This window comes from Propithecus coquereli, unplaced genomic scaffold (genome assembly GCF_000956105.1).
Source record: "Propithecus coquereli isolate 6110/MARCELLA unplaced genomic scaffold, Pcoq_1.0 Scaffold13, whole genome shotgun sequence".
NCBI lineage: Eukaryota > Metazoa > Chordata > Mammalia > Primates > Indriidae > Propithecus > Propithecus coquereli.
Window position 1 is genome coordinate 4,747,470 of NW_012137191.1, and position 17,682 is coordinate 4,765,151.

The following is a 17,682-nucleotide window of genomic DNA, read 5'->3' on the forward strand; positions in this document are numbered from 1 at the left end:
CTCTCCTGGATTTGTGAATAGCATTTGAAATCCTGTATATTTTTCATATAAGAGTCTTAGACAAATTTAAAAAAGAATGCGTGTCTTAAGTATCTTAGGAGCTAAAATATTAGCTTTATGCCATTTTAATATTAAGAATTTTGTAAGTAAGAAAAAAATAGGAAAAGTTAAGAATCCCAGACTCTGTATGTTTATAGACAACAACCACTTTTTCTTAATCCTCAGTAATTTGTGTAAGGGAATAACCACTACATCATTTTTTTAAAGATAAAATGAAATTAAATCTGACTATGCTATTCATATTTTTCAGTCGTTCAGCAGTAATAACCTATAGGCCATCTGCTTTTTGTGAAATTTAACATGTGTAAAATTATATTGCAGGTTATAATGTTGTTGTAAAGATTCCCACAGGAGCAACAAACATTGACATTCTTCAGCACAGCTATTCTGGAAAACCAGAAGATGACAATTACCTTGGTAAACATTCCTAGTAAACAGCAGCCAATATGTGGTTCATGTGCAAATTTCGTGGAGGTCTGTGGTTGATGTCAATTCCTAGAAGGCAACAAGAGTCCCTTGAGCAAACGTGCAATTTCAGTTCATACTAAGCTTAGGTCATCTGACTCCGTATACATATGTTCTTAAGCAAAATATAGTCTTAACAAAATATATCCTTTTAAAAAAACACTGAATGAAGTTCTGAAAAATAAATTTGTTTTTAGTCTTTTCCCATAAAAGAATTTTAGATAACCAAAGGTTATGTTCTATTAGTCGTATGTGTCTTTAGAATAAAATTCTCTTAAATCTTTTTATCTAATATTAATTATAGAACTCTGAAGTTAAATATTTTAAATGGTTTTCTTAAATGTTTTTACCACGTAGAAAAAGAGTTTAAATATAGTTTTTACAAAGCTCTTGTATTTAAAAAAAAAAAAAGGTAGAAAAAGAACTGTGGTTTTTACATTGTAATATATTAATGAATATAGTCACAGTATATTGTCTTTTAGGTATTTCTAGAGTATAAATTTAACTTGTGATATTTGTTTTTGGAAATTAACTTTCAGACTTAAAGAATTTCATTAAGGCACAAACATGAAAAGAATGTTTCACAAATCCTTTCCTTCTGTATAAGAAATATCTTAATGTTGACTTATGTATAATTCACCAAGCTGAAGTAGGTAGCTGATGGTATAGAGCTGATATTGAGAAAGAATCAATAAGATGTGAGATATTGACCTAAATACTTAATGCGTGTAACTGGCAGTCTGAATCTATAATGAACAGCTTATCTCAGGAATCACATTTGGCACGGTAAAGTCAAATGTAAAGGGAAGAACTGCTTAATGGGTACAGGGTTTCCTGTACAGGGGTGTGAAAAAGTTTTGGAAGTAGGTAGAGGTGGTGGTTGTACAACATTGTGAATGTACCAAATGCCACTGAAGTGTTCATTTATAAATGGTTAATTTTATGTTATATCAATTTCACCTCAATAAAAAATGAAAAAAATTTCCCAAAGAAAATCAAATGTAAATATTTTGATTATCCTTTTAGATTTAGTTAGAATTCTTTTTCTTTTGCTAAAAATATTACCTAGGTACAGGTAATATAGATATATGCTACCATATTGTAGATAAATAATTTAATAGGTCTCTCTTAGTTTCCAAATGTAGATATATGTATCTTTCTAGAACTGGAACACAGGAATTCGAGGCTACAGTGAGCTGTGATCACGCCACTGTATCCCAGCAGCCTAGGCAACAGAGTGAGACCCTGTCTCTTTAAAAAAATAAATAAAGTATTTTCTGTACTGTTGACTGGTTTTACTATTTTATGAGTAATATTTTATTCTTTTACAGCATTATCTGACACTCAAGGGAATTTTCTTTTGAATGGGAATTTTGTTGTGAGTATGTCAAAAAAGGAAATCAATGTACAAGGAGCTATTTTTGAATACAGTGGATCAAACAACTCAATTGAAAGAATTAATAGTACTGATCGACTAGAAGAAGAACTTATTTTGCAGGTGAATTCTCAGTAGTCATTAATAAGACTTAGCTACGATCATTTTAGTAAACTACTGGCTAAGTGTTTAACATCTATTATTAAATATAAAAAAGGATGTCTTAAGAATTTATCTTTCACGAATTAATTGTGTGTTCCTTTGTATTTTTATTTAGGTGTTGTGTGTGGGCAATTTATACAATCCCGATGTACGTTATTCCTTCAGTATCCCTATGGAAGAGAGGAGCGACCTGTTCACATGGGATCTGTATGGACCATGGCAAGACTGTACCAAAATGTGTCAAGGTACACTGATCTTCATTAAATAACAGACAAAAGTTTGACCGGATGGTGGTGTCATTTGGGGTACTTTTAAATCTGGATGCCTATGTCCTCCCCACTGTCCACACACATCCACACAGTCATAACAAAGGTTTCCCATCTCTTCTCCTTTCTACTTTTCTCCTTACTGAATCTTTCTGTTTCTTTTACTTAACAGCCCCATTTAATGCTACCTTTTCCCCCATTCCCCGTTATTGCTGCTTTCCTTCCCCATTCTCAGTCTCTTGTCCATAGCCACAGTAGGTTTCTCTAACTCGTATCCTGCTTCCTGGTGAAATACCTGCCCTTTTGTTCACTCATCTCCACACACTCTTTTCAACAACCTATCTCCCTCTTTCAGTGTTGAGCTATAAAATATTCCTTCATTCTTTTATTTCTCTTCCCTGACCATGATAAAATATATTTATTTGTACTAATGGCATGAATAACTGAAGGGAGTAGTGTAGGGAATGGAAAAGCAGGGAAATTTACAGTGGGGAAAGAAAGTGTAAAGACTAGAGTCTGTGCAAACTGTAATTATGGATACTTAATTGTGTAATACTGTGTTTGTTCAATGCAGTACACATTTATTGAGGGAATACTTTTGTGTCATATTATTATTAATAATAAACCCCAAATTCTGCATTCAAGTTTTAAAGTCTATAGTGGATAAAACAGATACATGAGTAGGTATCTTAACTTAAAATGGTAAGTGCAAAGCTATAGATAGGCATAGAGCAGACCACAAAAAAGTTGGAGGGAGCAGTTTGTGAGGAGATTGAAACTAAAGATGAAGAAGTTTTTACAGAATGGAAAAAGAGTTTTCATGGGGAATAGCGAAAGGATGTGGGAATTAGGAGAGCAATGGGTCAGAGGAGAGGAAGCTCAGGACAGTTTGGAGATGAGCTTGTGATAGAAAGTGGGTGGCCAGAGGCAGTGAGCACAGATTATGAGAATGTAAAGGACAGTTGAACAGATTGACCTGACAAGGTGCCACAGGAACTGTGGCATCCCATTCAGGAAGAGGCACAGCCATGATCCTGTGGTATTGGGACAGCGCTGCCCAGATGAGTGTGTGGGAATAGGTGTTCCTGCTACTGTTTGGGCAGTGTCTGAGTGGAGGGATACAGTAGAAGATGACGCGAGGTCAACTGGGATAAACGCTAGAGGGAAAAAACAAAGAGCTTTGGTAACATAGAAGAAGAAAGAATTCATTTTGACAGAAAGGCCCTGGATATACTTTACAGAAGAGAATTGGAGTTTTGGGAGCTGGGACCAGCATTCCAGCATTGAGTGGGTAAGCTCTTCTGTGGCCGTGGATATGGGGAGCTAGGAGGACAAATTCAAGCAACAGGAGAATGAAGGAACATTCTAAAATGCGGTGAACACACCAAGTAAAGAATAACAAGATTCAAAATGGAAGTTTGGACAAACATGGTGAGAGATGGCTTGGGAGTCAAAATCAGGAGAGGTCTCTTAAACAATCATGTGCAGGGGAAAAGGAACTGTTAATTCTTTTGCCACATAGTGTACTATGATTTTATTCCATTTTTGATGTAACTTTATGATTATCTCAGGTTTGTTTGTTTCTGTTTGCTGAAAGTTATCAGTCCCCATAGTTGTCAGAACTATGCATTTTGTCTTAATATTTTTCAAGTATATTATTTAATATATCAGTTTCAATTTTCTTCACTATCTTTTGCTACCATGGCCCTCTTTTCTCTTGCTGTAATTTGTTTGTGTTGCTTTTTAGGTTTGTTATATGACTGTCATCTTCAGATTTCCCTTCATTATTATCATGGGAAATCTCTTTGAGCTTTGTTGATTTCACTGTTTTCTAAATGCTATAAATTCCACTTTTTGGTTTTCTTCTCTCATTGGGTGGAACATTTCCCTCAGTACTTTCCTGAGAAAGAAAGTAGTTTTTTGAGACCTTTCATATCTGAAAATGGCATTATTCTATTCTCATGCTTGATTGGTAATTTAGCTGGCATAAATTCTAAAATAGATTATTTTTCTTTAGAATTTTTAAAGGTTTGTTTTCCAATATCCTGTGCTTATTTGTGGCACTTTCTATTCTGGAAGTTTTGTGGATCCTCTCTTTAATGCAGGTGGTGTGAAAAGTCAGGACAATGTGCCTTAATTTGGACTTTTTAAAGCCATTTTTCTAAGTAATTAGGATGCTATTCCAATTTGGAAACACAGATTCTTTGTCTTGAGAAATTTCATTGCATTATTTCTTTGACAATTTCCTCACATTAGTTTTTCTCCTCTATCTTTTTGAAACTTGTATTATTTGGATGTTCAACCTCTTAAACTGATCATTTATTTTCTAATTTCTTCTCTCAATTTCACTGTGTTCTTAATGTTTCATCTCATAATATCTTGCTTTTGTTTGATGAATGAAGTACCTTCTTTTATATCTCTGAGGGTATTAATTATGGTCTTTAAGTTTTCTTCTGCTCCCTGACTTATATGTGTTTCAACCTAGTTCTATTTTGTTTTTATTTATTTTACCTTCTTTTGTGTTAGAGGCTTTCCTAAAATGTCTGCTGATCCTTTGCTGTTTGTTCATATTTAAGAAGTACTAAAATGCTGATGGAAGATCTGTGTGGGTCAGGCAAGTCAACTAGAGGCTTCATTATGGAGTAATTGGGTCATTAAGTAGCCTTTTCGTACATCATTGGGGAGAAGCCCCAAATGTCATTGTCCGTTGATTTTTCTTCTTGTGCTAAACAGTCCCCCAAGAGAGGAATTCTCTTATCTTCTGATGGTCTTGAGGGGACTGCAGGACAGCAGAAGATGGCTTGGAGCCCGAGGGAGATGGAGAGTTCTGGGGGCCAGGAACTCATCATTCGGTGCGGAGACCTTGACTTAATCACCTCATTTGGTACAGTGTGTCCCCACCTGCCCTCAGTTGTGTCTTGTACCCTCAAGTTCACCTTTTCTAGAGCTATGGTATCCAGTATGGTCGCCACTAGCCACATGTGGCTAGTCCACTGAAATGTTCTATAAGTGTGTAATACACATTGGATTTGAAAGACTTAGTATGAAAAAAGAATGTAAAATATATTAATAATTTTTATAATGATATGTTGTAATGACCATATTTTTTTGATATTTGGGCTTAAATATAAATATTATTAAAATTAATTTTACTTTTTCTTTTACTTTTTAATGTGACTACTAGAAATGTAAAAATACGTATGTGGCTCACATTCTGTTTTTATTGGACAATGCTGCTCTCAACTAGAATGGTTATGGTCTAACCATTCTTTATATATACTTTTCACTCAATTCTTCATTTTTTCAGGTTTACCCCTCACACATTTGCCCCTTCAGAGCAACCTGGTGTTTTTCATTCCTGGGCTTTTCTTGGATTCTATGGCATGAATAGTTTGTTTCTTATTTACTTTCCCACTTCGCAGGCTTAGGTTTCATCTTCCTTGGCTCTGTTAAATAATTATTTCCATCTACTTTTCATACTCACAATTTCCTTTTCTTTCCTTCTGTTGTTTCCTTCTGTTTGTTTCCTTCTGTTTCCTTCTTATTTTTTTTGTTCTTTTAGGTTTATGCCTTTTCAAAATTCCTCATAGTTATTTCAAAGGATATTTAGGAAGGAGTGGAGATAAACATATATATTCATGTTTAGTTAACTGGAAATACAGAGTTGAACTTTAGATAAAACAGAAATTTGATCATGTCACTGACTGCTTAAATGTTTTACTATCTCCTTAGTACAGAAAGTGTAAAGTTCAAACTACTCTGGCGCATTATGACCACTTCTCTTAGTTTGCTTTTGCTGTGGTTATGCTGCATGCAAACAATGGCCCAATCTCAGTGGCTTAGGACAACAAAGGTTTATTTCTTGCTTGTACTATGTTTTGGCTGCTAATTGGCTGTGGCTCTGCTCCAACTTGGTATCTACATCCATGTCAGTTTTTTTTTTTTTTTAATTTATAGACTTTATTTTTTAGAGTGGTTTTAAGTTTATTGAAAAATTGAACAGAAAGTACAGAAAGTTTCCTTCTTCCTTCATCCAATCTCCCTCAGTTCCCCTATTATTAACATCTTGCATTAGTGTGGCACATATGTACGTACAATTTATGCGCCAATTTTGATGCATTAACTAAAATCCATAGTTCACATTAGGGTGTACTCTTTGTTTTGTAAGTTCTATGAGTATTGACAAAGGTATAATGACATGTATCCACTGGCCTAAAAATCCCCTTTGCTTCACCTGTTTATCCTACCCTCCTTCCTCCATAACCCATGGCAACCACTGATCTTTCTAATGTCTGTCTATCTCTTTTTCATTCATGATTCCATGCTGAAAGATAAGCCCTATCTGGAAAATACTGTTCTGGAAAAGGAAAAGGGAGTTTATTTGGTTTGGAATAGGTCACATCACCTTACAGTTGATACAAGCCTGATGCCAATAAACAGGGAAGAGTTCTTCTCCCACAGGAAGTTACTGCAACATTGTAACAAGTAGATACAGGCAATTGTCTTACAGGGAAAGGGCAGAAAAATAATGGGTAACAATGTAGCGTATCATATAGCATCACTGCTGTCCCTAGCTACTCAATTGTCCCCCAACAATCACTCTCTCAGCTATAATGATTTCTTTCTGCTGCATACCTGTCCCATCTTCCTTGTGTCTCTTCCCTAAACAAACTCCTCAATCATTCAGGATGCAATTTACATATTATAAAAAGTAATGTACTAGCATATCCTGTATGTTATGTTGGAGATTTTTGCTTGCTTAGTTGACTCCTTTAGGCTATTAGCAGAATTAAGTAATTATGGAACATCTACTTATGTGAATTTTCCTTTCCTTTTTAATTTTTATCTGACTTTGGCCAAGGTCTCCATAGAAGAAAAATTACCTGCATACATAAGAGTGATCGTATGGTTGTGTCTGATCAAAGATGTGACCACTTGCCACTTCCATTGTTTGTTACTGAAAGGTGCAATACAGACTGTGAACTAAGGTAAAATAGAAATGATGTATAATGTAACCAGGTTAAATCTAATAAGAGAGCTTCAATTAAAACATCTGGCACAGTACCAGACACAAAGCGGACATGTAACTAATACCCCTTGTCTGCCCCTGCCATTATAAAATTTCAGGCTCACTAATTAGGGTAAAACTCAGTACATAATTGGTATGAATTGTTATTTGTAGTGTTTACTGAATACCTAGACTTCACTTTTTTTTTTGTAGAAAATGGAAGCAATGTTGTCCATAAAATAAATACAGGTAAACTGTAATGTGAAAATCGATGGTGTAAAGATCCAAAACAATAAATGTTGTAGCATGATTCTGTAATTCTCACTGAATTCATGAACCAATAAACTTCTAAAGCTTGAAGACTGGAGAATAAATAGATTTATTTCCCTGATATTTTATCAGTATTTTTCCGTTAAACTTTAAGGAAATTGATCTAAATCATGGCAAGGATATTTTCACTTTTAACCTGAATTTGTCATTTGGAGTTTTTTTGGGATTGGTCTTGGAGTAACACAAAGCACAATAACCCCATATTTCAAATATTTTTATTGCATTGTAGTAGGTGACATTTAACATTCAGGGATGGCCAGAACTTCTTTTACTCAGCAAGGACGAGAATTTCTGTATATTTATGATGTTGTTTAAAAACACATAACAAAAGCGTAGTGGTAGAACTAACTGCCTGTATAAGTTGCACCCACTGCATTGCAGTGGAGTGAAGCACAGTGAAATCCTTGAGATGCTATTGGGGATGGAAATAAATTCTGCGAATTCTATGCTTTGTCATCCTGGTTTACTCACATTGTCTGATAGATTGCTAGACTATAATTGGGATAATTTGGCTAAAACTAGTATTTTTACTTGTGGAAAACATGTTTTCCCTGGACACTTTCTCATTTATTCTTGTAAATGAGAAAGTGTGATATGCTTTACAAAAACTAGTTTGCCCACTTTTAAAGGCTTTACCTTTATTGATGTAGTCAAATTCCCACATATTTCCTGTTCATGAATCAGAGTACTATAGAAGGGTTGCATAGGGGGAGACTACCTGATTGTTAATCAGATATATTCAGTTATAGTTTTAAATCTTCCACTAAGTAATTGGGTAATCTTGGTCTAAACTAGCTGTTTCCAAAGGTTTTGAAGTTCCTTGGACATACCTGCAAAGCTGCCTCCAAATGCCAGGGTCAGTAGATACAGTGCTGCCTCCCTGTCTCCAGCTTTAATCAGACTGCCACCATTTTTATGGTGGCTTGTCCATCAACTCTTAGAATTTGTAAAATTGAATCATATGCATGAGTTTCTATACATATTTTTAAATTGTATTAATATGCCTTCTAAGTGTAATAATATTTTTCTAGGTGGCACATCATCGGCAAAAGTGAATGCTCATCCCAATGTGGTCAAGGGTATAGGTCCTTGGACGTCCACTGCATGAAGTACTCCATTCATAAAGGACATACTGTTCCAGTAGCTGACCACTACTGTGCTGACCAGCTTAAACCTCCTACCCGAGAACCATGCCGTGGTGACTGTGTCTTAACAAAATGGCATTATTCTGAATGGTCTCAGGTACAATAAAAATAATTGTTTAAGAAAAGTCTCCTTTTTTCTAACTAAATATTTGTCACTCCGAAGTATGTTTTTGTTAAAAATTTAATTTTTCCCCATTTTCTTTTTTTCAATCAGTGTTCCAGGAGTTGTGGAGGAGGAGAAAGGTCTCGAGAATCATATTGTATAAATAATTTTGGCCACCGTCTTGCTGACACAGAATGCCAAGAACTTTCCCAAGTGACGATAGAGAATTGCAATGAGTTTTCCTGTCCACGTTGGGCTACTAGTGAGTGGAGTGAGGTAACATTAAACACATGAGGCTTAGAACTGTTATAATACTGTGTTAGGTAAGCTTTGCAATCAGACTTTATAAGATTGAAAAATATTTAAGTATATTTTATCATTTTGGAAATAACATTATTATCAAGGCAGTCAAAAATTTACAAAATGGTTTGTCCTTAAACTATTTACCATATCTGGCTAGCAATAATTATAACTGATGTTTAATCTATAACCATTTTCATAAGAAAGTTCCAGGATCGACAGCAGCCTGGGATATGCTTATTCCAAGGTTAGTTTTGCACCTTTGTTTCTAGGACAAATGGATGTTTCAGTGGGACTTTAGCAGCAGAAGTTGGCAGGATGGGGGGCTGGGGGTGCTGGTGCTGATTTTACTCTGAATATCTCTGGAGGAATGAGGGAAAATGCACTTAGGTGTAATCTTTCAGCTGTATTTTAATATACAAATTGGTCACTGTATCATTTTTGAGGCATTTGTGTTGACTACTACTGCAAATAAGTAATGATCAGTTGTATCTTACAGTGTCTTGTTACATGTGGAAAAGGAACAAAGCAGCGGCAGGTATGGTGTCAGCTGAATGAGGATCACTTGAGTGACGGCTTCTGTAATCCAAGTACTAAACCTGAATCTCTGAGGCCATGTGAGCTTTATACATGTGCTTCCTGGCAAGTAGGACCATGGGGTTCTGTAAGTATATGATAGGAGTTTTTCTAACTTGATCCATAGTCTCAGAATGGCACAAAAGTTGTGATATATTTACTCCTCCCTTAGTGGATGCGATGAAATTTGGGTTGGTTTATTAGAAAAATACCCCTGAAATGTGAGTCTTTATCTGCAAAATGTTGACAGTACTGCTAATTTTGCTGTAGTAAATATTTCAGCTTTTCTTTTGAACTTATTTTTGTTGACCAAGATGCTACAGATTTATGCTCTTATCAGCTTTGTTTAAACTATAAATATTTTCATGTTCTGTGTCTGACTTGGTATCTTCACTGTATATAATACAGTAGGCATGGTTTACAAGTTTCGCCAAACAGGCAGCTAGGAATCTGCAGGATGAGCAATGATCAGGCTGGATGAAGGTGATTATTCTGTGTAGGTTGCCACAGTTGATAGGAAACCTTCTTTCATCTTCCCTTTAAACTTGACCATACACTCTTACTTCTTTATCTCTTTGAAATTTACCTAGAATACTAAATGACATGTATATACCAGGTAGAGAAAAGTATTTAGTTTTCCTAAATTGTATTGCCTCTGCCTCTAAAATATCAGGCTTCTATTGATATTTTTACATGGTAACTGTAATAATTGTACAGTTTGGTTAATTTCAATATTTTATTGATATCTACATAATAAATTTGAATAAATATGCATATTGATTGAATTTGTTCATTTTAAATCGTGAATTTCTTAAAAAGGACTGGTAAAAAGATCTACTAAAAGTATATTATTAACTGTGTATTTGTTAAGGAAATAGGACTTTATGTAATTTTTGAAAAAACAATTTTTTTAAATATCTATTTATGTTCTTTCAGTGCACAGCCACATGCGGACATGGATATCAGATACGTGCCGTTAAATGTGTCAGTGAGCTATTTGGTGCAGTGTTAGATGACACCGAGTGCCATGGAGCCAGTCGCCCAAGGGACAGGCAGGTAAAGGAAACTTCTTCTTGGGTTGTAAACAAAAAGGTTTATGAAACAGGAAGACTTTTGATGTGCTAAAGTTATTTCTTTCTGTATTTTTGCCCACTTAAACTTATATGCCTTTAAAAATATGAGGCAGGGGGATTTGTCATTCTCGGTTCTGCCAGCTTTGTGAATGAAATTTTTTACTCTTCATCTGTATTTCCATTTTTTGAATTTAAGAAGATGGATAATATCTATTATTATGAATAGCATGAACTTCTAAAGTATGTTGTCGTTTTTAAGGTAGAGGTCTGTGCTCATTCAGAATGTTTTAGCAGAGCAGTATTTGTAAAGGACTACTGCTCTTTTCCTTTTCAATCATGAGACAAGATGACCCAAATTTAGGATTCAGAGTTGCTGTCCACTGCTAGCACTTGACAATACTGTAATTTGTGCTTTTGAAAAATAAAAACCTTTAGATCACCTATTTGTAATTTAGTATGCCACTGTTCTTGAATTAGATATATAGGAGAAGAAATGAAGTATTGGGTTAAATATAAATCAGAGTGATTAATTGACATTTTATGAGATTCATTTTTCTTTTGAACAGGACTGTGTAGTTACACCTTGCCCAGTTATTTCTAAAATTGGGGCCACTTCATTACCAGCTCTCCCCACAGGAAAGATAGTACAATGGCGACATGGTTCTTGGACCCCTGTAAGTGAATTTCTTTATGAGAGATAGTGTTTCCATTACGGAGGCTTTGTTTAACATCAACAAAATGGTTGCTAAATATTTGACACATTAGTGTATGCATTCATTCTTGGGTATTTTAATGCTATGGAAGAAGCATCAAAATTAGGAATTAGGAATTAATGGCTACGTCCTTCTCTGCCTTTTAAGAGCTGCCTTTCTCTGGACAAGAAATTTAAGTTTTCTGAGTCTACTTTCTAATCCACAGAATGGGAATAATAATACTTATGTCACAAGTTTTTATGAGAAATAGATGTGATGTTAGGCCTTTATCAGCTTTTATTTAAACTACAAACATTTTCATGTTTGAAAATTCTAAACTGAAAGCTTTATTCTAAACTGAAAGCTTTAATGTATGTGGAGTATATACTTTGCTTTAGTCTTATTTGGAATATATATCTTTAAGCTCCACATATTCTCTGAATATTTTAATTATGAAATCATATCCATTCTGTCTAAAACTTAGGTCTATCAAAGTTTTTTTTTTTTATTTATGGTACCTTCTTTGCTGAATCAGTTATTTTTAATGACATCATAAGATTCTCTTACCTAAAATGTTTTCAGTATCTTTAATTTTAGCAAATAACTAAGCATTATTTTAAATCATTATATTCATATATAATTCAAATTATTATATGTGAAATTTGTGATCCAAACTGGGAACTGCTCTACCTGATCTTTATTCTATTCAAAAGTGATGCCAGGTGATACTGTTTATAATTTAATATTCTCAAGAAACTTGGATGTTTCAGAAATGTAACAGCTATGTGTAAGGGACATGGGATAGGTACTATATGACACCTCAGTATAATTTGATTTTTTTTTAAGTGCTCTGTGTCTTGTGGAAGAGGTAGTCAAGCCCGCTATGTAAGCTGTCGTGATGCTCATGATGGAATAGCAGATGAATCATATTGTGCCCACTTACCCCGACCTGCTGAAATATCTGCCTGTTTTAGCCCTTGTGGAGAGTGGCAAGCAGGGAATTGGTCACCTGTAAGTATTCTTATGAGAAAAAAAGGGAAATAAAAAATTTAAATATAGTATTTGACCTGTAATACGCTATTAATGCAGTATATTACATTGTATATGTTGGCTAAATTTTTGATCAGTGTTCAGCTTCCTGTGGACGTGGAAAAACAACTCGACAAGTTTTATGCATCAACTACCATCAGCCAATTGATGAGAATTACTGTGACCCCGGAGTCCGCCCTTTGATAGAAGAAGAATGTAACCTGGCAGCATGCCCGCCCACATACAGCCACTTTCCGAGTTCCTCTGAGCAGCCAAGCCGTTTTCCAGGCAGGAATTTTCCATTAACTCACAAACCTGAAGATAATCAAAATCAGGAGGTCCATCCTTCAGTAAGAGGAAACCAATGGAGAACAGGACCATGGGGATCAGTAAGCCATCTTTATTGAGTTATATTAATTCTATAATTTTGTTATATTACATCGTTTTAACAGATCTGCATATGATAATGTCAAATACTTCAAATGCTACATAGTTTAAATCTTAAAACGACTGAGAATTTTTGATGCAGATTACAAATCCCAGAGTTCTTATTAAATTATACACTAATGTGATGTTATGATTACAGAGGAATGAAATAATCTAGTTAGAGTTCATTATAATAAAAACAAAAGAAAATCCTTCAAGAAGTAAGACTATAACTGTTTATTAAAAACACCCCAAGACAAAAAATTATTATGATGGCAATGCAATAAGCTGGTGTAAAATCATGATAAACTACAAAAGGTACAATTGTAGTTTGTATGTTACGTGATATTAATGATACAAAAAAGAAATACCAATGTCAAAATTAAGTAATTTAACACTGAATTTTGTTTTTTATTCCTTCCTAGTTAAGACCTTAAAACTTTAATTTCTTTTTACTTAAGTAGAAAATTACTTCCTAATGCAAGCTTAAAAGCTTCACCTTTTCATCAACGAATTCTAATGAAGCCCTCAGTAAAATTCAAGTGTTTTGACAGATTTTCTCAATTCAAATGATGATTCCAATGAGGAGCTTTTTAATGTGGAGTTTGATTTTTCACCATGAAAATTCATGGTGTGGAATGCATAGTTTGTATTTTTTTGTTTTGTCCTCGTCAGTGCTCTAGCAGTTGCGCTGGAGGTCTTCAGCGCAGGGTTGTGGTCTGCCAGGATGAAAACGGACAAAGTGCCAGTCACTGTGATGCAGCCTCCAAGCCCCCAGAGTCAAAGCTCTGTGACTCAGGACCTTGTCCGCAGTGGAACTACGGAAGCTGGGGAGAGGTAAGTCAAAATATGTCCTAAACTTGTGAGATCATTACATCTCTGAAGACCAAAAGTAAAGTACTTCACTGTACTATGTATAAAAAGATTTTTTAAATTGAGTGATTAAAAGCAAACATGTTCTTTTAATAGATGTTCTGTCATGGTTTAAGTTACTCATTCATGATAAAAAATGTATGTATTAACTCCAGATTTTTGAACAGAACTTAATATACTAATCAATATTTCTGTAAACTACTACTGTCTTTCTGACATTAGTTTATTATTGTTTCAACTACTTGGAAAATTAGGTTGATATAAAAATAGAAAACTAGATTGAAATATAAAGCATGTTTTCTCCTGTTACTACATCATTCACTTGGTGAATCTTTTTCTTTGAGCCAGAGAGTTGTCTATTATTGAGCACTTTTTTCATGTACTAGCACTCTCTAGGCATTGGAAATATAAAGATTATTTTTAAAACAGCCATTTTGAATACTGATCTCCCCCATAATTTGGAATGGGAAAGAATAAGAAAAAGATTTATATTATCTTTGGATGAATGAAATAAATCACCTAATATAATTGGTCAAATACTTTTTCTTAATGATTTTTAGCATATAATTTCTCTTCATAGGGAGTTTGGAAATCATTATTTAAAGGTACATTCTGACCACGTGCTAATAAATATCAAAAACATTTTTAAAATACACTTCTACTATTTTCTAAAATTAAAGTAACTTTTTTATTTTTGAGTTTATGCATACACATTTTGAAAATTCAAATCATGAAAAAATAAAGATAAAAACTTTTAGCATTTTTGTATATTTTCTGTCTGACTTCTGTGTGGGTTTTAGAAATAGGTTTATATTATATATGTTGCTTTGCTACCTGCTGTTTTTATATAATATATACTGAACATATTTTCTTGTTTATGAAATTAAACCTACCTTATTAACTTTCATAGCTACATAGTAATCTATTGATTGAATACCATACTTTATGTCATTAATACTTATTACTTAAGTAAATCAATTTTGTTTCTGGGTTAACCTGCCAGCAGTATCTTAGATACTTGATATCTTATTCAAATATCTCATGGTACTAATTCTCAAAATATTGTCAATTTATTAAATTGTAGAAGTATAACTTTTATTTTTTAGCCAGACAGAAATGCTGAGAATTATGAAGAAGTGACAAACTTTAAACTCTGACATTACTGATTATATTTAAACATTGAATAAAGCCATGCAGTATTGTTTTTAAAGCCACAAGTCTTGAATTCTCCTATTTTTGTTTTTAGTGTACACAAACATGTGGAGGAGGAATAAAATCAAGATTTGTAATATGTCAATTTCCCAATGGTCAAATGTCACAAGAACACAACTGTGAAGTCTTAAACAAGCCACCTAGTGTAGTGCAGTGCCATGTGCATGCTTGCCCTGATGATGTATCATGGCATCGGGGACCATGGAAATCGGTACGATAGTATTCTTATCTTTTTTATTTTGTTTTGTTTTACTTTGTCCCTTTTATTTTAATTTTCTCTGTTTATAAATTGTGGAATGCACATATTTTATCTTCTCTGATTTTATATAAAATAAGATCATTAGCCATCTTGGCTTGTGTTATTAAATTTGATAGTTTAGAAGAGGAATCCATTCAATTTCAAGTACTGTAATATATATACTTTTATATGTATTTATTTTTTATATGTGAATTTTGAACCACAGCACTATTCTAATGGAAATATTTTTCTCCATTACATCCTTAGCCTGCCCTCAATTAATCAGATATGTTTTACTATTTACAGTTGTACATGTTGTTAACATTGTGCTTGTAACAATGGCAAATTAAGGCTGTGTCTTGTTTGAGCATATAATTATATTATATGTGGCTTTTGTCTGTCAATGTCCAATAACTGATCCAAAAACCAAATAACATTCTTTAAAACTTGTTTTTTGTCATTGTTAAACTTATTTTGTTTGGAAATGTGAAAATATTATATTAAAGAAAAGATAGAGAAATTTACTTACATAAGGTAAATTAATTGTTTAGTATGATTTATATAATAATTTATATGACTAAGCATGTCTTCCACTGTGTGGAGTTACTGCAGGTTGGGAATATTTTAATTGTGTGGGTTTTTTTCAGAGCCATAGATAAAACTCAAACTTTTATTAATGGTTTTCTTGTATTCTTCAAATATCCAGTGTTTGGGGAACAATAAATATATAATTATACTGAAATTACCACTTTAATCACCATTGACCTTCCAAATCATGAACAACCAAGTTCATTTCTGTTAGGTGAAAAACTGATTTGAGTTTATAATCTATTTATTAAATTTGTAAAGTTAAACAATTCTTTATTTGAAAAATAATTACAACTTTAGTTTTATAACCAACCCTTGAATCCTGCTTGTTTTGTTTTGCCCGAGTCAAACCATTACAATGAAATGTAAACTCAAGTTTCAAGTTTCAAGTTCTGATTCAAGCTGGAATTTATTATCATATCAAAGTCTGACATGATATAAAGCAACAGAACATTTTAACTTTATAGGAGGATCTTAAAGTAAAATTGTTACTTCAGAGGACCATTAATTTGTGAAAACTAACAAAAACATATTTTGCCATGGAAAGCATTCACATATTTATTTAATAAATGTTTACTGACCATCTACTATATTCTAGACACTGTGCTACAAAGATAATTAAATCATATTTCTTATCTCTATGGATTTAACAGTCTACTTGGGGAGATTAGAAATATTGTAAGAACTCACCATAAAAAGATACCATTTTTTATTAGCCATCTGAGATTGGAAATTCACTTTCGTCCTTACTATATCTCTTGTTGCAGGTTTTTTTTCTTTTTTCATTGTACTGGTTTTAGTTTATAAGCCTAGTACTTAATAAGACTATGGATTACCTTCCTGTAATTTTGTCCCAATTAGGAAAGCAAAATCCTAATCATTAATTAGAGATTGAGTTGTAATGGCATTTGTTTCTGAACACAAATGCTTTATTTTCCCTACCCATTCATGACTTTAATTCAGAAAGCATTAAACATTTACTAATGTCTTTGGCTTTGTACTAAGTATTGAAGCAATTAAAATTGTTTTTGAGTCAGATATTCTATTTCAGGGGTCAGCAAACTATGGTCCATGGACCAAATGTGGTCCATTGCGTATTTTTGTAAATAACCTTTCTTTACTGGAAGACAATTATATTCATTTGTTTATGTATTATCTATGGCTGGTTTTGCACTACAACAGCAGAGGTGATTAGTCGCAATGTAGACTGCATGCCTCACAAAGCCTGAAATATTTACTATTTAGCCCTTTCTGAGAAAAGTTTGCTGACCCCCATTCTCTCTAATAAGCATTATAATGCTTTTTAAGTTTAACATAAAAATGTACTTAAAGTTATAGAAGATTAAAATAACAAATAATTCCTTTTGTCAATTTTGGATGTTTTCCATCCTTTGTTTGATATTTTACAACATATTAAGGTTTATCAAGCTTCCCTACGTATCCACTATGGTATTCATACAATGTTTATAAGTTGTGTTGGAATGCATCTAATACAATATTCCAATATATTTGTGTTATGCTATTTTGTATATAAATGATGTCACAAGTGAAAAATCTGAATGTTCATTAAAGTCCTGTGCATAAATGACTTTTTCAACCTCACGAAAACAAATAACCAAGAAAATGATAATAACCACAAATTACAAAATAGAAGTACAGAATTCTTCATTCTTTACTGCATCTATTCTAAAAGGAGTTTATTGAGTAATTCAGTCTTTACATTAGTGAAGAACTGTAATTTTTTATTTTTTTGATAAATTG

At 33.4% G+C, this 17,682-nt stretch overlaps 1 protein-coding gene across 1 annotated transcript in view; it reads left to right on the forward strand.

Moving 5' to 3' along the window:
• ADAMTS20 (ADAM metallopeptidase with thrombospondin type 1 motif, 20) overlaps positions 1 to 17,682 on the forward strand; it is a 169,514-nt gene that overhangs the window by 85,176 nt on the left and 66,656 nt on the right. Inside the window, exons 16-28 of the mRNA XM_012638392.1 lie at positions 382 to 477; positions 1,857 to 2,023; positions 2,178 to 2,307; positions 7,190 to 7,316; positions 8,698 to 8,908; positions 9,026 to 9,190; positions 9,714 to 9,878; positions 10,727 to 10,846; positions 11,430 to 11,537; positions 12,402 to 12,566; positions 12,683 to 12,973; positions 13,686 to 13,847; positions 15,130 to 15,306. Coding sequence (XP_012493846.1) covers positions 382 to 477; positions 1,857 to 2,023; positions 2,178 to 2,307; positions 7,190 to 7,316; positions 8,698 to 8,908; positions 9,026 to 9,190; positions 9,714 to 9,878; positions 10,727 to 10,846; positions 11,430 to 11,537; positions 12,402 to 12,566; positions 12,683 to 12,973; positions 13,686 to 13,847; positions 15,130 to 15,306 — 2,084 coding nt within the window. The remainder of the gene's footprint in view (positions 1 to 381; positions 478 to 1,856; positions 2,024 to 2,177; positions 2,308 to 7,189; positions 7,317 to 8,697; positions 8,909 to 9,025; positions 9,191 to 9,713; positions 9,879 to 10,726; positions 10,847 to 11,429; positions 11,538 to 12,401; positions 12,567 to 12,682; positions 12,974 to 13,685; positions 13,848 to 15,129; positions 15,307 to 17,682) is intronic.